We start from the raw sequence: 24,537 nt of genomic DNA, 5'->3' as shown, positions 1-24,537 counted from the left end.
GCTGTATTCTAGCTAGATGGTCTCTCTGCTTTAGTGGGAAATAAACATTTCTACTTGTCATGTGCATCCTTCCAAAGCCCAAAACAAAGCTTTCCCATTTTCTTGATTCAACTTTCCTACTCATCCTTTGCTGAATCCTCTGATCTGAAAGCCTTTTGGTGAGACCAGTAAGCGTTCCCAGAAGGACTTTATGGCTGCTAGGAAGCATCTCCGACTACCTTCCTTAGAGACAGAGAACTTGAAGAAAGGCTCATAATACTTACTCCATTAGATAGAGAAAGAAATTATACAGGTAATAGAACAGTTGTTGATGGGGAGGTTTGAAACTTACATAAGAGAAAATTCAAGGTATCCATGGTGCTCTTTGCATCATGTATGTCCTGACCCTGAAAGGCAGCCCTGACAAAAACCCTTCAAAAATCAAACTCACACCCAGAGTCAATTTTCCCCTCACATCCACAGTGGGAATTCATCCCTGCATTGATTTCCAATTCCTACTCAGCAGTTGCTCTGAACACAGCTCAGGTGAGTGGGGGTCCTGGGGGAGGCACGAGAGCAGGACACGGAGCAGGTGGAGGAGCTTTGGCTGAGCAGGTCAGGCTGCACTGGGCGGAGCTGTGACACCTCTCCCTGCAGGACAGGTGTCAGCTGAATACCTTCACATGGATTTAGTGCAACTTCTGCTCGCTTGGAAAGCCGTGGGGAGGCAGGCAGCTGCTCAGAGCCAGCGTGTGGCTGAGCAGCAGCCACGGCCCAGCTCACACCCCTGGCTCAAGTGACAGTGGCAGTAAAAGCTGATATGTTGCAGGCTCGTTCTGGCACCTGCGGTATTTTCATGCTCTTTACAACCTTTGCAAGTTAAAGTGTCAAGGTGTGATAAACTATGTAGCAGTGCATTCCTTACATTTCATATACAAAAAAGGGCTCAAGACTGGGAGCAAGAAGGCACAAACTTGGGAAATAACATAGCTGAGGAGTTTACACAAAAGTACTATGTCATTTATTAGGCATCACTTAGCACTTATTTCACATTTTTGCCCCCAAATTACCCAAAGCAACATAAATTTCTCCACTTCCTTTCCCTTTGCACCCTTCTTTTGGATAAAGCTGCCTGTGCTCTATAGATACAGTTGCCACAGAATATAACATGAACACAGATAAATACAACATACACAGCAAAAATGTATTATAGTATTACAATAGTCAAATAATGTAATTAGCCTCAAGCTACGGCAGTGCCTGTGTGCTCCAGGGAACCAGTTCATGAACAGCAAGCGGGGCCACTGTACAGGAGCAAACCAGCGTCGGCAGTGTTGGGAAGAGAAGGGGCTGAGGAGGCTCTTGGGGTGCCTGGATGCAGTCAGTCACGGGGATCTGCTCACCTGGAACTCCCAGCCAGGGCCTTGGAGCTTTCTTCAGCCCGTATCAGTCTGGCAGTGGGTCCTTGGAACACCTTTACGTCTGTTCATTGTGCATACACATAAAGTCACCCCATATTTCTCCTGTTAGGCTATGTTTTCTTTATATATATAATTTTTTTTTAACCTTTTAGCTTTTGAAATTTTTTTTCTTACAACTGTTAAAAAAGTTTCATGGTAAAAATAGCTCACTATATGATACATATACCCAAAGTGGTGCGATACTTTATATAATAAAAGATGAAAATAGTCACTTTCCATAATAAAAATAAGTTCTATTTTTTGCTTATTTTACAATATACTTAATAATTCTTTTCTTCTTCTTCACTCTGCAAGTAAATAGGTCCCGTTTCGATAACGCTTCTGAGTCGATTAAAGTGGCGAGAGACCGAAGAATGGCTTATAAGCACTTTGAGCAGCCGCACTCCACGTGTCTCTCCAGTTCTTCCGTGAAGGTGGAGCCATCCACGCACTGGAAGAAGTATTTCCTCCTCTTGCTGCGGAGGGGCACGCAGCACTGCCCGCCGCCGCAGCTGCCGCGGCACTCCAGGCGCGGCACCTTGGAGGCCGTGGCGCACGAGGTGTAGCCCTGCTGCTTACGGACCACTTCTCGAATGATGTCTCCTTGGCAGAGGTTCTCTGCTGGGACAACAGAGGTGGAAAGGAGTCAAAAGATGTGGTAACTATTTTGCTGGATGTTATAGATGCATATTATAATATTGGCTTTTCGCAAATATTAAGATGGATTTTATATGCGTGGTGTTAAAGTAACTTTGTTATCAAGATATAGTTTCTATTTCTGTTGGTAATTAAGCTCAGTGAAATAGCTGATATCAGTGTGCTTGTGTTAAAATGCCTGCTGGGATGGGATAACATCCACTGAACACAGGATGAGGACACCTGCACAGATCTGCCAGCCATCAGCACTCACTGTCTGAAGGCAGTGTGGGCCAGGGCCCAAAAACTAGAGGTGATGATAAAAAAGGACTAAAAAAAACCACAGCCAGGGAATACACACGCTCTAAAAAGGTGGACCCAAGAAGAAGATAGTCTAAACAATTTTTGGAACATGTAAATTAGTTGGAGGAAACATTTACTATGCATGAGGGTCTATGAATATGCAAAACACTGATGTAAGGGAAAAGGTACTTAAGGAGTATATCCCAGAGGATAACAGTGTGCTCTCGGCTGAGTGCCAAGATGCACCTGGCTGTAATAACCTTTGCTCTGTGGTCCTTGTCTCCTATTGTCCTTTATTAAACTTTTTAAATGTTCACAGGAGACTGAATGTGTTTTTCACAGAGGATATTCCCCACACATCAGCGAGTGGCCCTGGGTTCATGATGTGATTCAAGACAAACAGATAGCATGAGAAGAACCTTAATCTTTTACTGCTTTGTACCTGCCACCAAAACAGAGTGTGTCTACACAAATGTGTAATATCCGGTGCAAGGCCAAGGCCAAGCAGGCCTGCTGGCTTTGATCAGCAGCCTGGAAGTGTTTTAATGGATGCTGAGTGCTGAGTCCTGCAAGACTCCTGCAAAATAAGAATTAGTTTTACCATGTCTGCTTCTCTGGTGCAAAGGTCAGCCTGCTCTGTGTGACACCAGTGGTCTGGGATAGCTGAAAGTGTCTGTGCTGATCTGCAGTTCCTGTGCAGCAGCCAGATACATTTTGGTGATGGGCATGTGTAAAATTTGGAAAGTCTGTGTTTCATGCACAGGAAAGGGACAACCTAAATAAAAATAATAAAATCCAGTTCCTTCCTTCTGGACAACAAAAGGCAGAAAGGATGCAGTTAAAACTCAGTGAGTTTCCAGGGAGTCTTTTCAGGTCAGGGCAGAAGAGTTGGGCTTCTGCCCTCATAGGAAAGTCCAGCATGATCTGCGCGTTTCCCCTGGAAACCTGCCCAAGCTGAAGGAGGAAAATCTTTCATGCCACTTCAGGTGAGTGGTTCTTCCTTGTAAGACCTCCCTTCCTAGCAGCGTAAATAACTGATCCCTGCTTGCTGAGGGTAAACCTCACAACAACCTCTTCTTTAAACATTCCACCCAAATCCTGGGAGCAGCAAACCTTGAGGATTCAGGACATAAAGAATAAAATTCTTTGCTCCACGTCCCTGTTTCTCTATGTGATGGCAGCTACCTACTGTTATGTGGTTCTGTTCTCCCTGTACTATTCTGCAGAGGCTGGCTTAGCTTTATCTTCTATTTGCCATTCCTCCCCAAGCCCGAGTGGCAGGGGCAGGGTGTGGTATTCACATTCTCTGAACAGAGAGAGACATGATCCTCTCTCCCAGGATTTTTCCTGGGAAGCTGTGAGACACAATGAGAAAGCTCAGTGAAAGAAGAAAACAATTCTTATCTCTACTTGCTGCTCCTGTTGTTTGGCACATGTGGAATGTGTTATGTTTACCGAAGAGTGATTTGTTAATTGGACACCAGTGAAGGTTGTTCGGATTGATTGGCCAGTTGGGTCAAAGCTGTGTCACGGGTTTTTCTTTAGTATCTTTTTAGTATGATATAGTTCTACTATAGTATAGTAATATGTAATATCATTTAGCCTAATAAAAGCAATTTATTCAGCCTTCTGCAACATGGATCAGAGCGTGTTATCCCCCCTTCAAGGGTCACTGCTTCGACAGCAGGGAAGAGAGGAGTACAGCAGGTGTAAATTAGGTGTAAAGCAGGAATGCAGTGGCACAGCTGCCAGCCCGGGGCCGGGGCCAAGCCTACCTCTGTCACAGAGCTCTCCGCTGTAGCCGGGGTCACATTCACAGTAGGGCTCCCCATGCTCCGAGGCCTTGCACTGCCCGTGGCTGCATTTCAAAGTCCTGCAGGGGTTTGAGGAATTGTTCTTCTTGTCACAGTACACGCCCGTGTAGCCCTCCATGCACTTACAGGTGTAAGCAGCACCGGCCGCCGTGCATTTACCATGCAGACACCTGGAGAAACAGAAGCATTTAGGGCTGGTCTTTGCTAGATGTGAAAGTTCCTTTTCCCAGGAATGTTTGATTTTGCTATTTCTGCCCATTGAATTCCAGGACACTAATCCAAAACCAGCAGCTCAGTGTCAAACACTCTGGAGAAAACTGTGTGAGTTTTCAGTGAATACTGGATAAGGTTCAGAGAATACATTTAGAATTTGTGAACCTAAGTAGAAAACATTAGGCTCCTCTGTGAGCACAGACCAAGGCTTGGCACCCACACGAGACAGCTCACATTTACAGCATCAGCACGTGGAACAAAGTGCCAACAATCAAGCTGGGTGCCCGGGCTTCCTGAGCAGAGTTCCTGTACAAATAATATCAGGTGATGAAAACCAGCGTGATAAATGAAGGTGCTCGTGGCAAAGCTATGCACAGACTTATCAGCGGGCAGCTGTAGTTGAGGGTTCCCTGGCTCCTGGGCTTTGCAGCGAGCTTTGCCATTTCCAAGGAACACCACAGGGTGGGGTGGTGATCCTGGGCAAGCTCTCTGCCACTGTCCCCGCTTCTGGGACAGGGGCAGACTTGATGTGGGCCGAGAACAGCGAGGAAAGCAACTCGCTCCCAAGGAAAAACTACTCAGGGCTTATAAACCTTTGGCATAACGTGACTTGACATAAGCCCATGTCTCTCTCATTTCTATTTTCTTTCTAGTACTTCAAAATTATTCCCTGTTTATGTTGAATTGTTGTACATTTAATTTTTAAGCTTTGAACTAAAAAGGACAGATTACAAGGGCAGTTTCAGTCAGCTCCAGACATGCAAAATACTGTAATGAAGGGAGTCACAGTCTGTATAGAGCAATATTTTCTGCCCCACGAGCAGACACCTCCCAGCAGGGCTCCACTCTCCCCTGGACACATCCTGGGCAGGGCTTTAGGGAGCCAACTCCAAAAGGCTGAAGTGATTCAGGAAAGGTGGGACAGTGTGTGAGCATTAAAAATACACACCTTCCTTAGCAAGGGACTATGTTTATGATCGCCTCACCCTCCCTGGACTATGAGAGAAACAATCCCTCATCGTGTAAACATCTGGAACTGCCTTATTTTTCTCTGTCCAACCACAACAGCTTTGTGTTGACATTGGAAATTCAAGGAAACATTTGGGTCTTCATACCTTTGGTTTGTAAACTGTCAGGTGCTTTTCAACACCTCCAGACTTAAGTACTTTGCAGAATTAGAACCAGAAGCAAGTTTAAAATGGTACCTTTGCCAGGTTAAATTTCTGAGAGTGATTATTCAATGCATCAATTTACCTGTCAAAAGTACGTGCTCGTGAAAAGCGCCTTCCAAGACAGCAACTGAAGGAACTTCTAAAACAAAAGTACTTCCATCTGCTTATGAAACAACACTGAAATATGCAGCCTGCTGCTCTGCACGAGACTGTTTCCTGTGTATTGGCCATAAGAAAGCTATTCATCCCGTGTTTCTGATGGAGATGTGGTTATTGAGCCTTTGAACTGTAAATACTTTACACTCATGCTCCCTTCACATGCAACACCACGCTATCCTTTAAACTTGCACTTTAAAGGGCTGTTTCAAAGTGTAACATTAAAGTCAGCTATTTAGGAAATTTAAAACTGCTCACAATGGAGTGCATAATGGTCTACAGGGACTAAGTTTGACGACTGGGCTCAGAGCTGCAGGGAGAAAACCCCTAAGATGTGTACCTCCCCCTCACAGGCAGCTCTGCTCTGGATCTGTGCAGGCTCTCACCTCCTGAGGTTAAGCTATGCCCATTAACAGGAGGTTTTGTATTTTAATGTCTAGAGTCACAGCTGAAGGTATGACCTGCAGCATTAACACCTGAGCTCCTGCAGCACCACGAGCTCCTTTGGCGAGTCAGCAACGTCTGAACAAGAAGTGGAAATTGAAATCTGCCACAGATGCAAACTCACAACTGTCAATAACCTCATGTGGGGAGCCAGCACCTCCAAAACCAGTCAGATGTGGTTTTGCAAGATGAAATGTGAAATAAGCATTAGCTGTAAAAATGAAATATGAAATATGCATTTTGTTCTCCCCTCAGAATTTGTTTGAGCTTACTTGTGGTTAAGACATGGATCTCCAATTTCCTGGTCACACAGAGGGCCCGTCCAGCCTGGGTGACATTCACAAATCACACTCGTTTTCTCCAGGGATCGGCAAATCCCGTGCTTGCAGATGTTACAGGATTTGCAGCCAGGAAGGACTCCCAGTGACTGCTGGGGTAAATCCTTGAAATCCTGCAGCTCGTTGTTGATTCTGACATCATGAATGCAGCCATGAAAACCATTTGGTGTCTTATCTGCACCCTGGCGGAGGGATGATAATCCAGTAGAGGTTGGGATCCCTTCAGATAAAAGGAAAAGGGGAAGGTTCAGTGACACTTGCAATGGTAATATATAAATTATAATTGCTAAAGCTTTATTTGTCACAGTCCCTAAAAATATTTGAATAATTAATTTGCATAGGACCTTTGTAAGGTAGCACAATCTCACTGTCCTCATTCTGGAAATGGAAAGAAAAAAATAAACTCACTTGCCCAATCTTCTGTAAGAAGTTCATGACCCAAAAAAAAAAAAAATTTTTTTTGCCTGGTGGCTACATGTTCCTATCTTTAGATAATGTTCCTTCTCTCTACAGTTTAATAGCAATTATTCTTCTGAAAGCTTTGAGAATGCCTTCATTTGTCAGCAGGTAGCATCCACCTCTGGGATGCAACAAGACAGTTTGGCTTTACTGGGTCACAGTGTTAAGAGAGGGAGTGCTAGGAGTGCATCCCGTGGAAAGTAGTGCAGGAGAGCTCTAAAGACAGGGAGCAGCACTTCAGGGGCCAGGCCAAGGCTTTGTGGCGAGCACCTCCCGTCTTGTTCAAGTGATTGGAAGACTTCACACGGTTGGATGGCCAGCAGGTTCTTTTGGATATTGTTTTATGCCTTCCCCACTGATGCCAGCTTGGATGTTCAGCTGCATTAGCTCAGGCAAGTGCTTCCATTTTCAGCCATGTGAGGCCTCTGAACTTTGCTGCCTATAAGTAATGCCACTGTCAAAGGTGGTCCTAAAACAAATCCAGCCCCTGTTTAAGTCTGTGTTAGGAGGAAAATTGCTAGAACAGGTGATGTGGTTGTGAGATGGACAAAACTGTGAGCACCTGAAGGTTCAGGTCTGTGTTAACCTTACTGTAAGTTAGGAACAATTGCTCTGGGGTAATTTAGGGAACTACTTTAACTAAACCACCTGCAGAGGAAGGGCAGCTGGCTTCCATGGGAGGTGGCTGCACATGAAGAGGTGGCACATGAAGAACAGGGAGGGTTTAGAAAGAAGCAAGAAGAATTTTAATAGGCAACAGCAAAAGTCTTTACTGAGGCTGTGGATCCTGGTATCCAACAGTCCTTCATTCCAGGCCTCAGGTTTTTCCTGAGAATTTTTAGGTACCTTTGGAGAATTAGTATCGATCCACGGTGCTCATCCATTAACAAAACTTTTCCACGGGATTAGTTCCCAAGTTCCCTGTGTATGAATTGCTGCAGGATTGGTGTCTTTTGTGCTGTGCTAAAGGGAGAAATTGTGATGGCCTCTGCACCAGTGGATTATCTTTGATGCACAATGCTCTTTAATAGCCTGTGACATTCTTAATAGGAGCCAGTTATAAAAGTTCAGCTCTGTACAAAGCAAGATTAGCCAGTTTTCTGTTTTACAAGGGCAATATTCAGGGTTCTTTTAGAAAAGTGTTATTAAAGAAAATTATTTAGAAAAGCCTTGACCAGCACCAACTGAATTTGGTAAGTGCTTCTACTATTGGCTTCAATGATCTCATTAGAAAAGGCTCAAAGACTTTCTATTACCATTCTGCTGACTTTTGTATTTGAAATAGGCTGACTAAAAATTCAAGAACTCTGTGTCACTGAGAGAGAGATTTCAACATTCAGTCCAGAATAGAAGTAGGGGGTTTCTGGCAAAAACAATCCATTGGGCAGAGACCAGCCTTTGTTCTGTCTCTTGTAACCAGACACCTAATCAGTGGTATAGTCATTACTCTGGGCATTGTTCCCCATCCCATTCGGTCTCCTCTTCCCTCCAGATTCTGTACTTAATGGAAAAAAATTTCTTAACTGAGGTTTGGTCAATTCTAATATCTGTCTAAAACTGTGGCTTCAGTTTCCAATGAGAGGACAATTAACCAAGGTGTTCTTAGCTTGTGTTTTAATATGGTTTTTAATCACACACCTTTTCCCCCACAATTTTTAGACCTCCATAAAACTTCCAGCAGAAATACTGCTCAGTTATGGTATATTTAAACCTACTGACTATTGATTTGCTTTTTTTGCCATGACAATTTGTGATACTCCCACTGATACTTCCACGGCAGCCATCACACCTTGGTGCCAGCCAGGTCTGGGAGCTGCTGAAATGCAAAGCAGGCTGTTCCTGTGTGAGAGCCCTCTCCATAGGATGGAAGATGATTTGCTTCTGAGAAAACATACTAAAAAATTCTATAGCAACTCACAGTACCTCCAATGTAGAGGGGTGTGTTGAGGCTGACAGAAGACTGTTTCTGGAGCTTTCCCAAACTCTTGGGAGCCCCCTTGTCCACCACCAGGTTCAGAGTTTGATTCAGCATCACGAGTTCCACACTATGAAACTGCCCATCATTTACTGTTTCCACGCTAAAAAGTAAGAGAAGAAAAAAAAAGAATTAGAAGATGAACAAGGAGCAGCCTGTGCTTCTGTGACATCCTGTGTCCCTGTGGTACACCTTGCACAGCACAGCTCTGGGGTGCTCTGGAGGTTGCAGTCAGGATGTTCTCAGCATTTCCTCCAGCAGGGAGGTACAGACTGACCCTCAGCTGATCCTGGGCAGGCAGTACTGACACACGTTGAACGCTTCAGAGGGCAGCTAACCAGGAGAGCAGCCACGCCAGTTGTTCTTCCCAGGGCAGAAAAGCAAGTGTGTAGCTACATGACACACTGGCTTTGGTGACAAAACTACCAAAAATCTCATTCTGAGCTCTCAGCCACAGCTTGCTGCCCTCTGTCACACTGCTTGGTGCTCATGCTGCAGGCTGGATCACTGAAATAATTTCTTCTTGTATGGGTAGTTTAAACTCAAATTATTTCACAGGGGTCAGGAGATATTGCAGTTTGGGGTGAGACAACAGAGGCCTCTGAAACCAGCATCTCTTCACAGCGGAAGTGTCTTGGAACTACATACCAAGGGATAAGGACAGACTGAGGTTCTTAAAGCCAGAGAAGGAATTCAGGAGGTTTTGGCTTATAAAAGACCAGTGTGTTTTATTCAATATCAGACAATCCCACCTGAACACAAGGAAAAATGACAAATTGCTGCTCCTTTTTGGGAAACATTAAGGTGTAGATTGAAGCTTGAGGATAAAACAGTAGGAATCATTGGGTGGTGGGGCAGGGAGCAGGCAGCCATCTGAGCAGACAAGATGGCAAAGCAGTGTGTATTTATTGCTTTGTTTTTAACAGATTTTTCAGATGCAGGAAGCCTGCAGCAACCTCCTAGTCCACACCTCAAACAATCTTCACCTTCATCTCCTGTTCACTCCTCCAGACATTAAAAGGTGCAGCGATATCAATCCGTTTGCATCATGCTATCATTTTTTTATTTTCAGGGCAGCTTCAGCTCTCAAACCTTAATGCTGCATGGTGAAATTCACTAAGACAAACAACCTGAGGGTTTCATGCACTGCTGCAAGCAGGGAGGGGCAAGGGTGGGATCACCTGCTCTTGAGCAAAGAGGGTTTCAAACCAGGGTGGTAGTTACAGATCTGATGGGGTTCTTCCACTGCTGCAGGTGTAATTAAAAGGCACGGTATGTGTTCCATGTGCACTCAGATGCACATAGGAACACAATAAGAATGTGATAACAGTAGTGGTTGTTCTGGAATCTGGGCTCTGCCCACATGCACAGTGTTGCCTGTGAGCACCCTTTCCCAGATTCCTCCCTTCAGGCTGGGGGTGCTGTTATGTGTGGATAATGACAGAACACACCAGCTTGGGGCATCCTGAGATACTGCTTGGACAACAGCCTGGATTTGGGATGGCTGCACATGTGGTGCACACCACAGCACAGAGTCAAAGTTCAGGTTCCTGCTCATTCCAGAGGCCCATAAACTCAGCAACCTCTCACATGAAGTTAAAAATTCACAGGTCAGGTTCCTTTCAGGTGATTTGTAAATTTGCAAGGTCAATGTCTCTGAGCTATTTACCCACACTTTCTTCACTGTCAGTGGAGAGGAAGAGACACACTCATCTCTAAGGATGAATCACCTTTTAGATGTGACCACCTCTCAACGTAGATGACACGCTGCCCATCTTTAGTGCCCAGTCCTGCAGAACTGATGTGGAAGGCTATTGCAGCAAGGAAATAGGACCTCGACTTCACAAACAAATTACATGCCTTGGATACTGGAATTCAGTTGTTGCTGGAAGAAGTTTCATTTTTATAGTGTTTTATGGTAGACCTGACATAACCGATTGTACTTGAGCAATGTCAGGCAGCAAGTCAGCACTGCAGGCATTTCTGGGAATGTGCTGTTTGAGAAGAGCACACTGCTGTTCCAGACTGGAGCTGACGTGCCTCTGCAGTGCTGCTCTCCCCACAGGTTTTTGGGATGAATCACGAACACACAGGCCTTCAAAAGTTCATGTAAGGTCACACAGGTCATAAGGTAACAGACAGCAGTGTATGAGCACCTTTTTGGTTGGCTTTACATAAATAAAGTGAGATAGTTCTGCCACGGAAAGGTTCCCAGGAAAGCTCTGCTGGCTTAATCACTCATTCCTGACCTGCAGGGAAGCACTGGGCTGTGGCTGCTGCCCATGTGCAAGATGGTGAGAAGGCCCTGGGGAGAACTCAAGAACCTGGAGCTGATGGTACAGTTTGAAGTGTTTTAAAGAAAAAACATAAAGGCTTGACACTGAACGAAAATGCAGATCCAGTTGGTCCAGCAGATGCCCTGGGTCAGAGCAGTTACACCAGGGCCCTGGCAAGGGCATTGCGTGCGCCAGGATGAGAGGCAGAGGAGGTGTGCTGGACTCCCTGCCCAAGGGGCTGAGCCCTTGGCCCTGGGAAGGGCAGACCTGTCCCCACGGCACCCCAGTGCACTGCAGCAGGGCCACACCCCGAGCACAGCACTTTGTGCACTGGCAGCTCAAGTAAATTTGGAAACAGCTGGTCTGAGCTTTGTGTTTGGATACTCAGGAATTCTGCTAAGTGTCTGCTGCCTTACGAGGAGCAGCTGTGCTGCAGCAAGGCCGACTGGGTGATCCCTCTGAGCTCCCTGCTTATCTCAGTGCTCTCTGCAATGCCTGATCCCAGGGGGGAAGCACTTGGACTTCAGCTGGAAGGTGCGAGATAAATGGAAATGCACATATGTAATTGTTAGTCTGTGCAGAAGTGCCAGTGAAAGGGAGAAGTGGAGCCAAACCCCAAGGGCTGTGAGAGCTGAGCACTGTGGAGGTGGGATGGATGGCTGTAGGATAGGGAACCCTTCCCCAGCAGGATCAATAGCTGAAGCTAACACACAAAACACATGGTTAGCTGCAGAAGGCCAAGCTATGGCCATTTGTCAGAGGACAACATTATCACATCTGGCAGGACTGGCTCTTCCCAGAGCCAGGATTTCACAGGCATTCATCACCTACTCTCCACAGGGTGTGCTTTTTCCAGATTATGCCTTGACTAGCAGGCAAACAAAAATCCGTGAGTCCTGGGGATGGAAGCAGCCACCCCACACGGTGCTCATGCCTTTCAGCATACCCAGTGCTGGTATTTTTGTTGGAAAGGGAGTGAGAGGTCCCAGTCTGCAGGAATACATGGATAAGTACTACTCCGTTCTGATTCTTTCACTTTTAAACCCAGAATTAAAATAATCTTTGCCTGAACTTTGAGAAACAAAGTAACTTACAGCCATCACCCAACACTGCAGTTTTGTAAAGCAGATAAAGTTAGAACAGGCAAAGCACTCGTTTGCTGTTTGAGAAGACACAGAGATATGATAGAAAAGCTGGATGTGGACAGGCAGGATGACAGGAAATCCCCAGCCAGCAGATACTTGTGTGAGAGCACGCACTCACTGCTGCTGCTGATGGAAAGGCACTCAGACGCCTTAGGATTTTGAGAAGGAGACAACCGTGGGGGAGAGACCAGTGGTGAGAGAAAAGCTGCACGAACTCTCCTCAGAGCCTCTTCTGTAGCCGGGCCTTTAGGAGCCCCGGCAATCGTCGGAGACAGCTGGAGACAGTGGCTTGGCCGGGGATGAAGGGCGGCGGCCGCAGGCGCTGAGCAGCGCACGCTGCTGCGCTCCGCTCCCTCTGCCTGACTCCAGAGGGTCCCGTTAAACCTTAACTGAATTCCCACTGCGCATCAGGTGCCCCTACAGGGCTCTTCCTTCTGGAACCGCCCGGGGGATGGAGATACCCGCCTCCAGTCCGGATTTATGGGGCTCCTCCGGCCACCCCGCACCGAGCTGCCCGGGAACGCGGAGTGAGAGGGAGGAATGCGGGCCGGGAATGAGGGGTGAGAGCGGGAAGAGCGGGATGAGAGCCGGGAATGCGGGATAGGGGCCAGGAATTCGGGATAGGGGCCAGGAATTCGGGACAGGGGCCAGGAATGCGGGACGAGAGCCGGGAATGCGGGACGAGAGCCCGGAATGCGGGACGAGAGCCGGGAATGCGGGACGAGAGCTGGGAATGCGGGACGAGAGCTGGGAATGCGGGACGAGAGCCGGGAATGCGGGACGAGAGCCGGGAATGCGGGCCGGGAGCGGAGTGCAGCGACGCCGACGGGCAGCAGAGGGCGCCGTGGCACCGTGAGCCGAGAGGGGACAGCCCCGGCCCCGCTCCCTGCTCCGCTCCCAGCTCCCGGCCCCGCTCCCGGCCCCGCTCCCTGCTCCGCTCCCAGCTCCCGGCCCCGCTCCCTGCTCCGCTCCCGCACCCGGCCCCGCTCCCTGCTCCGCTCCCAGCTCCCGGCCCCGCACCCGGCCCCGCTCCCGCACCCGGCCCCGCTCCCAGCTCCGCTCCCGCACCCGGCCCCGCTCCCAGCTCCGCTCCCAGCTCCCGGCCCCGCTCCCTGCTCCGCTCCCAGCTCCCGGCCTCGCTCCCAGCCCCGCTACCGGCCCCGCTCCCGCTCCCAGCTCCGTTCCCTGCTCCGTTCCCGCTCCCGCTCCCTGCTCTACTCCCGCACCCGGCCCCGCTCCCTGCTCTGCTCCCGGCTCCGCTCCCCGCTCCTGGCTCCCCTTCCAGCCCCGCTCCCGCTCCGCGTCCCGGTGAAACCGAATCAACCGGTGCGAGCACAACTAAGGAACCCGAAAGGTGCGGCAGGAAGAGCCCAAGGGCCGCTGGAGCCGCACCAGCTGCCTTTCCCGAGGTGCTAACAAGCCATGTGCCGCTCCTGAGATCTTTCCAAGCCGTTAATACATTCAGGGAATTTTAGCTGACTTTCAGCCGCAGCACTTTGTGCCACCGCCATTGGATATGGTATAGTTCCATACAAATCCTTGTTGAAAAAAAGGGAGGAATTACGATTAAAGAGTAAACACTTGAAGTGCAAACAAGGATTTCCAGGAATTAAATAATTAAATTAACAATTAAACTTTTGCTGAAAAGTAAGCAGCAAAAGGAATCGGAAGTTTCCCATTATACAAAATGATTCCTCAGGAGCCCAGCACTGCTGCTCGGGGCTGTGGTCGGCAGGTGGTGAGAGCCCACCTGGTCAGGCATTCCCTGCACTGTGCTCAGTCTCTGCAGCATCCCTCCACTCTCTCTTCTCCATCACTCTCGTCTTTTCAAGCCCACTTTACACGCCTTGCACAGTCCAGCACATTGCTCTCACTGAGGTTACCCTCGCAGAGCTGGACATGGCATCTGGTCAAATTTGACCAAAAAAAGAGGAAAATGCTGGGATGTGAGGAGAGCTCAGCTTCCAAAGCCCTGGGTCCAGCACCTTCTGCTCCCTTGGAGCTGCCCGCACAGGGAAGGGAAGCCACTAGAGAGGGCTCTATGGAAGAGATATTAAGATTTCCTGTGGGAGGGAGCTGGCCTCTTCTGCCAGAGCAGCTCCAGCAAGGTGAGCCAGTGGAGCCATTGCACAGGGCACTGCACACAGTGCACATGGCCTCTGCTGGGAGCTCTGACTCCAGAATGCAAAGAAGCGAAGGGAAAGGATGTGTATTAAACATAAAACCTCAGGGAATATAGGAAAGAACTGATTTCCACTCTCATTTTTCAGCTATTTCTCTTCTCCCTCCTATATATTGTCTTTCCCCTGTACTCTAGCCCCAAGCACACACAGATGTTTCAAACACTGACTCCCCTTGCTCTAACACCCATGAGAGATTTAGAGCTGAGCCACTATAAATATGCCAGTGAACAGAAATGCATTAAAGGATTAAAGCATTCACTTGAAACTTGTAAAATTTGGGTTTTGGGGTCAGATTTTTTTCACTGTCTAGTAATACAATGTTATTGCAGACAGCAGAGAACAGCAGGGCAGAAAAGTCAAAACCAAAAATAGCTTTACATATCACAGCAAAACATGTCACCGAGGAGATATAGAACCATCAATTATGCAAATGAGACTATTAATTCATTAGCTACACTCTCCAGATTTTCCTGACCTCTGTCTTAATGGGGACACGCCTCACTTGACACACAAAACAAAGGAAACACAAGGATGGCAAGAGACTGGGGGGTGAAGGCCATGGGGAACACTGAGCTTAGATAATCTTTGAGAACATTTAAAGTAGAAGGGAATAAACAAAAATGCACGTCCAAAAGATCTTAAGGAGCTTACAGCACCAAAAAAGAGGTACCAAAATCAAAAAACTCACGGTGAGAGCTTCAGGGAACTGCGCTGAGATGTCAGCAGTTTGGGAGCTGTGAAACTCACGCTGTGCCAGGCTGACTGCGGGTATCAGCAGTGATGGGTTTTCACCTTTCCAAGCTACACTTACCTCCTACCCTTAGTTCCAGCTATAATCAGTCCTTGGCCTAAAATAGATTTAAACTTCTCCATGGCAACAAAGGCAAAATCATAATTGGAGTGATGTTTGTGCTACCTCCACAATAACACATCACTTCAAGCACTATCATCTTCAGGAGCTGAATAAAAACCACATGTTGAGAAAAAAGTATGAAAAATGCTAATGAAACACAGGACTAGGGAAATAAGAGGTGAAAGAAATATTAAAGCACTCAAGTTCACTTTCAGCTTGAAATACACTCTTTTGTTATGTTCAATCTTGTGTTACATGACTTGAGTGTTAGGTCTTTTAGGCTGAGAGTACTCGACATTAAGAGTTTTTTCCTTGATACCTCCATTTTAATTTGCTTGGTTTTATACCTTTTCTCCTACTTTCAACTTTGTAGACCACCCAAATAAACCATCTTTCTCTTCCTGGTGTTTACAGCCCTTGAACACTGGCAGCTGATTACCGTATCTCCCTTAATGATCGTTTGGCCAGGCTATGCATATCTAATTTCCAGCCATAATTCAATTCCTGCAGCACCCCTGCCAGCAGTGAAAGTCATTGTGTTACAGACCTTCTAAGGGAAAAGCAAGGACCTATTTTACACCCCTACAAGATGCAATTAACACAATCCTGACCCCTTTCCCTAGATGATTCATAAAAGGGTCAGACACCTAGCCAGGGCAAACATTGCTTGTTTGCAGTGGATTCTCACAGACCAGGGTGAGGTCCCACAGCTCCCTCCAGCCCCACTGCTGGGAGCACAAATTGCAGGGAGCAGAAAATGCTGGGAGCAGGAGCTGCTGTCTCCTGCACTTGTACCAGCAGAGCTGGATACCTCATTCTGCTGAGAATCTGTTAAAGCAAGTGCCATGGCAGTAAAAACAGCTGGAATGCTCTCCTCAAGTCCAAGGCCTCTCCTGAGTGACAGATCAGTGTTGCTCCCTGCCTACCCTCTCCACCAGGATGCCTTGGCTCCTCACTGCACATGGTGGTGTCACGAGCTACAATGTCCTGGTGCCCTCACAGTGACGTGCATCAGGCAAAATAACAAACCCACAAAATAAGAGTGCAAAAAAAAAAATCAGTCAGAGATTCTGCAGTGCTATTGGGTCGGTGTGAAATCTGATATCCTTATGAAAAGGACACTGCAAAAAGCAGAGGGGAAGGCAGGCCCTGGCACAGCAGCAGGGTGGTGGCAGCCAGAGTGCCACATCCTCCCCAGCACTGTGTGGGTACAGCTGTGTGTCACACACCAGGACGGGCTGTGACACAGCCCCTGGCCCCATCAGGGCTTGGAACAGAGCAGGGTGCATGGGGCCACCTTCTAGAAAAACAGCTCTGACATTCAGCTAGTTATCAAATCACAGGTTCTGATGGGAAAATCCACCAGGTGCCTTCATAGAGTTGTTACATCAGGCAATACTTCACACCATCTATCCCCTTTTTAGCTCTGGAAAATATGCAGGTATCTGCCTGTTAGCAGTACGGAGCAGGGCCACTACAGAGTACAATTAACAGGGCATCCTGTCAGATTGACAGAGAATGATGGGTTTTACCTGAAAATGGAGGCTAAACCCCAAGAAAAAAAAAAGTCATGTCTATTTAGAAATTGTTTCCACCTCACCTATAGCAACATACCTATAGCTGGCTCCTCTCCTTCCACAGAAATGACCAAGCCCATTGTGTCTGACAGCCACCAGAGCAGCTGCCATGCCCACCTTTCCCCCCAGCAGTGGGGCATGCTGCTGAGCTGTGGGTCCCATTTCCATACTGGGAGGGAGCACGGAAATAACCATGCACAGACCCATCCTGCACAGACCATCCTGCACCTCCACCACCTCCCTCAGCTCCAGGTCTGCGTGTGCTGCTTCCAACAGAGGCTGCCTCGATTGGATCCAGAGCCAGCTGAGCGCTTGGGATAGACGGGTATGAATCTATCACACATGGCACACATCTAAACTTTGTGTTACTCATCATGTTCACAAGAAATTTACAGGCAGGAAAAAATAAACATATTAGCTTGCTACATGTTGGTGTAAGGCAAAAAAAACCCTCCAAATTCAAGACATGAGCCAGTCATTAGTGCACAGGAAGTTTATAAAGTCATTTTGACTATGATTAGGTTTATTCCATCACTGTCTATTATGAAAACACTTCAGCCTCCCTCTGATGCAATCAGTATTAACCAATTTTGGCAATGTACTACTGGACCAACTACCTATGGTATAGCAGGAAAATGCCTTTAAAACATATTTGCAACCTTTTTCCAGCCTGGCCTCTGCTGACAGGGGATGCCTGAGTACAGCTTAGACCCACAGCTCCAGATTTTGGCCCCTGAATAAGGTGACCTGGGACTCAGAGAATGTAACTTTTATTTTTGTCATTATCACAGGACAAGTGGCTTTAGATGACCATTCCTAACTGCCGATACCTGGTACACAGACAGGCCAGCACTGGCTCACTCTGTGAAAGGTTTTGCTTTCTTCTGGTGAAAAGCTCACGCTGAAACACCCTATACATGTGTGAGACATGAAGTGTGGGTCTGCAGCTTCTGAGTACTCGGACACTGAACTGAAGAGAATGAGTTGGGTTCTCAGAGGGAGAGGAGATGAGAAACTGTCATTCTTGCAAGAGATACTGGACAGATTTACAGAGAAAAAAAATTAATTCAGCTTAGCAAGATTTTGCCTGCTAAGTCCTTCAGCAGCCTGAAGGACAAAACTTTACTCTTCCTAAGCTTCAGCTCAGCTGGAAAAAGTTTCTGTATTTCTTGAAAGTAAATATTTGATTTTGAACTTAATCATAAAAGTTAAATGATATTTTAAGGTCTTGACCTTACACTTTCACTGTCCTACTGCAAAAAAAAAAAATCCAGGAAAAGCTTAGGAAATGCAATGTTTGTAGCTTGACAAGAACTCACACACTTGCCATTTTTCTCCCATTTAAGTACTCCAGAGCCCCTTATAAAGGTAAAAAAAAAAAAACAACTCAGCTGTCCTTTGCCTTGGCTCATGCAAGATGTACAAGTACATTCAAATTTTACAATTTTTCCTGTGCAGGTCAGAGACTAATGCCAGTTTCTTTCATTATATTTGATACAGAATCCCTAAGGAGTACCTGAAAAAATAAGAGTGTGTGATAGAATAAAATGAATTGCAAATATGCCAAATTGTAAAGAGCTCAGTGATGCCTCACAGAAATGACTGAAAAACAGCCTATTTAGAGCCCATCCAGAGCATCAAACAGGCATCCCACCAGGGATGGGCACAGCATGGGCTGCAGACTGTGAAGGTGTTAGGAAGAACAGGAGCAGTCATGCAGTGCACTCTGCAAAGACACTTTTGCAAAAAACTGAGTTTGACAAGCTCTAATAATGATCCTAAGAATAATTAATGTTCTCACTCCTCCAGCACATTCCTCCCCAGAAGGCAGAGAATTGATGGTGAAGCCTCCCAGGCTTTTCTGCAGATAAGCAATTCCAGCTAAAGAGAATGGCACAAAATCCCTCTCTGTGGAAGGTGTGGATGTTCCTTCACCACCAAGGCAACTGTTCAGCACCAGCAGAAACTCGAGTAGATGACCAAAGTCTTTGGGGAGCAGCACATCCTTTCAGCAGTGGCATGGCCAGGGACAGTGCTGGACAGTGCTGGACACTGAGTTCCAGCAGCTCCCAAGCTCCAGAGCCACGGGCAGAGCCTGAGGGAGTGGAAGGACACAGAAGTTTACAGATGCCACCAGCATAAGAACCTTGTGCTGTTCCACAGCCTGGAGGGACAGGGGAGCAGGAACCTCACCCTCCAGAGACCTGCAGCACATTTCTGAAACATCTTTTGTATTATTCATGCCTTTCTCTACTTTTTAGTGTGCACAGGGAACCAGATTTAGTTTGTCATGTTGCAGTCATCACATCTGAAACAGATACAGTAGGAATGTAAGCTCCTTCATTTCAGGCCTTTGGCTTTAACCACAAGAACATCCAGCTATGCTATGTAAGAGTCAGCCAGACCATGAGAACTGCATGATACAATCTACAAGGAATATTTTTAGTGATGTAGCATTTTTGAAAGCAGATTATGCAAGGATACTTTTAAAAGGAATTATAATGTAATTTGGGTGTAGTCTCTACAGAAAGACAAATATAATCCATTCTTTTCCTAACTGCCTCCTTTTCCACTACTGTCAGGAACCTTGCATGATAGCATATGATTTTACACCAACGACGCCTGCATCTTGCTCTTTAACAGATATAACAGTCTGTGTGCAACATGGCAATCTGGGAACTCCGGAGGGAATTACATCAGCAGTTTGTGTCAAAGTTCTGTTTTCCATTTGTATTAGGAAGGATTATTTCAGCATCCAAATCAATATGACTGTATGGCAGCATAAAATCTATCGGAGAAAAGTTTACAAGTAAGGTCTTATCTCTGGCTCAAGGAACAGATGTGGGAAAAAAGACTGAAAATAGGGAGTTCTCCCTGTAGAATACAGTTAAACAGATACCAGTGTCAATGGCTGAATGCTGGAACTATGGAATTAACTGCTCTTTGTTAATTAAAACTTTTAACAATTGGACGGTGGTAGTAAGTAAAAGCAGCACGTTTCTTACCAGTTGGCATCTTTAAATTAAGGTACAGCATCTGTGTAAAATATTTACTTCAAGAACTCACTGTTGGAGTGGCACCAAGCACTGTCATGGCATGGAAGAGTAACTCTGAGCAGTGCAGAAACCAGGAGGGCAATAAAGAAAAAGATTCCTGTACTCATTTGTCCATTAAATAAAATAAAAGAAACAATAACTTGGAATCCTGTTTCAAAAACAGATCTTCTATAAGAGCTTTACTCTGATGTCCAGGAAACCATTTTTTTCTGCAGCTCACAAGTGACAGGTTCCAGTAAAAGATTAGTCAGATTTCCTTTAAAAGGGTGAGTTCTGTCATTGCATTATATTATATCACTGCATTAACTTGTATTTCTCTCTAACTTGATGATAAATGACAGGGAATTTTAGGTAGTCATTTCCACTGGACATGTGCTGACCTTTACCTGACTGGAATGAAAGAGAAGCCCAACGTCAACTTTAACCTTTCTATCCAAACCTACCACAGGGACAAACACATGTTAAGCAAACCTGAATGTACAGCCAGTTATCTTGGGCTTTTCCAGACTGACTTTGTAATGCAGTTCTGGTTCAATCTGCTCAGAGGAGCGACTAAAATACAGGAACAGGTTCCCTCTGGTAGCCAGGGACAACCTGCCTTCCCAGAGGAGTTAAAGTGAACATCTCTTTCCTGACAGTCCACTCCTGTGGCACATCCCTGCCCTGCTATCCCCACAGCAGCTCTGCAGCAGAGCCACTCAGAGCTCACAGCAAGCTGAGAGCACCCCCTGTGTCTGGTGCCAACCTTCCCCCAGCTTTTCCCACGGGGCTGGGGCACAGGGAGTGCTTCATCCTTGTAGAATACTGTGGAAAATTACCACCAAGTGTGACTTACGCACTGCTGGCTTCCCAAACAACAGCTTTTATCTTATCCCTACAGGATATTACCTGTATTAGCCAGTACTTTGCTAATTTTACTGTTTGTAAGTACTATTAATAAATCTTATCATGGAGACTGATGAGGAATTACAGATCATGTGGCTTGCCAATGACTTCCCACATCCCATCCTGGGAGTACCTGAAATAGCCAGCAAAACATCTCAGTTACAACCCAGGACCAGGTCAGTGACAGATTTCCTGCAGCTGTAGCTGGCACAGCTCCCACCAGGCAGCATTTTAAGGCCTCCTCCTTCCTCTTCTGGCAGATTCTTCTGGGGAAAAACCAAGAGCCAAAGCCCTGCTCATCCAGTCCAAAAAGTGGACTGCTTTGGAGGGGAGCAGAACATGATATTGACTGTGAAAATTAATCTCATAGTCTTTCAACAGGGCTTTGCAAAGGCAAACAGTCCACTTTTACTGAGATTGAAACTGAAATGAGGCGTCTAAACAAGACAGCAGGGACAAGGCAGTAGGAAAGGCAAACTGTTTTACCAGTGGTGAGGTCAGGATGTTACAGGTTCTTCTGGCAACCTTGTTTTTAATGACAAATGAAAATTGTGGAAGTTGAAGAAAGGAGTTTCCCAAATTCTTCAGGTTGTGATAAAATGCATCACACTGAACCAGCCATTCATTTCATCAAAATGCAGATTAGGAGAAAATGCAAATAAAAGTCCAGATAAACTCATGGGAACCAGGTCCAGGTATAAGTAGACTTTAATTTCCCTCGAGAAAGCCTCTAAACAATCCAGAAGGTATTAGTGACACAACTTAGAAATGATGGCCAATGCCTGGATAATGGAAATAATTCACCATTGTCCAAGCTAAAAGGAAATGGGGGACTTTCTGTTATTTGGTGTTTTCCTGCCAAAACTGTGCGCCAAGCTGGAAGTCATGTCTTCGGCCAAACAGAGCTCCGGCCTTAGCTAAAAGTCAAACAGAGAGATCAAACCTGATCCACTTACGCCTTCTACCCTTAAATCCTATGTTTGTAAGGGAACAAGCAGGTTTTCCTGCTCCTTCTTCAGCCTTTAAGGAAAACAAGACTTTTAATCTATTTAGAGGCCCTTTCTGACATTCTTTAGCTGCAGTTTTTCTCAATCAACCTAATCTTTTCCCATCGAGCTCCATGCTAATCCCATTTTGCTCCACTCCTTAAACTAATAAAAGATTAGAGTGACATTTCAGAAAGGGCATCGTATTAAGCAGCTCCTTTCCCATCTCAGCAGAGCAGGGTGCACAAGATGGAGTGAACGGGCCATTAATCTTATGGTAATGAGGTGTCAGTGTGAATGGAGCCCTCCTCCTTGATCCCTGGGAAGGGCGTGGGGACAAGGAGGACACTGCACCCACCACCCCGGCGGCTCTGCCAGAAGGCAGTGGATCCATGGAATGTTGTTTGTGTGGTGGTGGCAGCAGCTCCTGTCCCCACTCTGCCACAGTGACTTTGGCCAGCAAACATCCACATGGACCTGTCACCCCCGACACATAACGAGCTTTCCCTCTGTTCTAATTAGACCATAAAACGGTTTATCAACTTCAGCTTTGCTCTAACAGCTGATCAGTTAGGATCAGCGGCCACACACGGAGACGTTTTTCACACCTATCCATCCAGCTGGTGAAAACCATGGGCAAACTACTTCCTTCATTCCTACAGGGGACAAGCCAGTGCTCTTCCTGGCAACATGTCTGCATTGGTACTATTCAGTTCGCTTTAATACAGAAAGAAATGTTTTCATTTTCTTAAAAATGTCACCATTTCCTCCCTAAAGAAAATTCCCTGGGAGGCTCAAGTGTTAGCAAGTGCTGAGAAAACTTTCTGAGAAAAGTACGAGGTGGGTGATGCGTGGTGACATCCATGCTGTCCCTTGCTCCAGCAGGATGCTCTTCCCCACAGCGTGAGCTGGGCTGGGAATTGCAGCTCTGCTGCACACACAGTGCCAGGAGTCTGTGCTCAACCCAAAATACTCTGTGTGGTCACAGCTGCATCTGTGCTCAGAGCAAACCAGAGCAACAGGGCTTGAAAATAACATCCAGGGGAGAGGGATGCTGAAGGAACTGTAGAGGAAAAGGGCAGCACATCCCTCCTTCCTGCAGGAATGTTTCTGTGCATGGATTTTACTTGTGCATTTCTTTTCTTTCTTGTGAATAGTGAGTAAAAAAACCTGTGGATTTCATATCCTCAAAAGCCAAGTGTCTGAAAGTCAAACTATTCTACAATTACCTTTGTAATTTGTTCTTTTTTGTGGTTGTGTAGGTGCTACTGATACAGGCAAGAATTTCCTTAAAAATATTCACCCTGTAGAAGAGTTCAGCCCTCCTCCTATTTGAGGCAGTTTAACTCTGCAGTTTCACATTCACTGTTCTGTCTTGGTAGAGTCACTTAATGCTAAATATCAACAAAGAAACTGATTAATTGGAACTATCTCAAGGACAAAATTCACCAGAAACTGAAACTTTACAGTAGATTAGAAAATGCATTTTTCTACACTTACAGGAGGATACAGCATTACTGGTATTGCCAATAAATATCAGCTTTTACCCATGCAGCCTCCAGCTAAGTCTTTGTTCTGACTTTCTTATCTAATTACATGCATAAAAGAGATACCTTGAAGTAAAATAAAAGGTTTTTCTCTGGTGCACATTGTTTAGAAAAATCTTACCTCTCCTCTACCAGTTTTGGAAATCAACTGTCTTGGAAGAGCTTAGCCACTTACCTGTATACTGTGGTGGGTGGAGAGTTCAGGGTGTCATAGATGAGCCTCACGTGTCCTTGGTACAACTCCAGAGCCAAAGGATCATTGTCTCCTTTGTACAGTAAAATGCCATTGTCCTTGTCCGTGGCTACCTGTGAAACGTTCATAACCACGTAAGATTGCTTGAGAATGATTAATAAAAGGAATAAACCTGTATTTAAAAACAAACCAAAATCATATAGGCCATTCAAATATACTTTAACACATCATATATATGAGCAGCAATGAGAGCAAGAGCCAGGAGGCACAGAAAGGTCTGGAGCCCTTGGGTGGGCTCACCCACACAGGTCAACTTCCCATTTCACATGAGAACCAGTTTTCTGTTGTCTTCTGAACCTTAGGCCTGTATCAAAATCCCAGGCCTTCTGTCTGCTGAATAAGCAAAATATTGTCCAGAGAGGCCATTCAGAGCAGCCTGTTTTAAGAAGCATCCTGACACTGAACACCAAGCTGTACAGGATGAAACACAGTGCTGTAGGAAGAATCAGTAGGAAGACACGGAGCTCTCCTGAATCATCCCTGGTTGTGTTGCCAGTCTGGGAATCAGAGTGTGGAGAGATTCTGGAGGCAGAATGTGTGCCCACAAAGGTACACTGGTGCCTCAGTCACTCCTTCACATTTCAATGATTTTAGAGCAGACAAGTGGCTCACAAATTTTTCCAGGACTTTGGCCAGCAGCCCCTGTTCCATCAGCATGAGACACATGCATCTTACAGGTTAAATGTCTCTGTGCATGGATTTCACTTGTTCATTTGCTTTTCTTTCTTGTGAATAGTGAATTAAACCTGTGGGTTTCATATCCTCAAAAGCCAAGTGTCTGAAGGTCAAACTATTCTACAATTACCTTTGTAATTTGTTCTTTTTTG

The 24,537-nt window shown here is 46.1% G+C and overlaps 1 protein-coding gene across 4 annotated transcripts in view; it reads right to left on the bottom strand.

Annotated features, from left to right (window-relative positions):
• Positions 1–977: 977 nt before the first annotated feature.
• Positions 978–24,537, bottom strand: part of SLIT3 (slit guidance ligand 3) — a 483,584-nt gene continuing 460,024 nt past the window's right edge. For 3 of the 4 annotated variants that reach the window (XM_068205597.1, XM_068205596.1, XM_068205598.1), the window contains 5 exons: positions 23,633–23,763; positions 8,898–9,052; positions 6,450–6,735; positions 4,154–4,362; positions 978–2,060 (listed from right to left, as the gene is read on the bottom strand). In XM_068205597.1, coding sequence (XP_068061698.1) covers positions 1,819–2,060; positions 4,154–4,362; positions 6,450–6,735; positions 8,898–9,052; positions 23,633–23,763 — 1,023 coding nt within the window. In that variant the 3' untranslated portion in view covers positions 978–1,818. The remainder of the gene's footprint in view (positions 2,061–4,153; positions 4,363–6,449; positions 6,736–8,897; positions 9,053–23,632; positions 23,764–24,537) is intronic. The other variant, XM_068205599.1, reaches the window with a different exon arrangement.

This window comes from Anomalospiza imberbis, chromosome 15 (assembly GCF_031753505.1).
Source record: "Anomalospiza imberbis isolate Cuckoo-Finch-1a 21T00152 chromosome 15, ASM3175350v1, whole genome shotgun sequence".
NCBI classification, from domain to species: domain Eukaryota; kingdom Metazoa; phylum Chordata; class Aves; order Passeriformes; family Viduidae; genus Anomalospiza; species Anomalospiza imberbis.
This window is presented reverse-complemented; position numbering and strand designations above follow the sequence as displayed.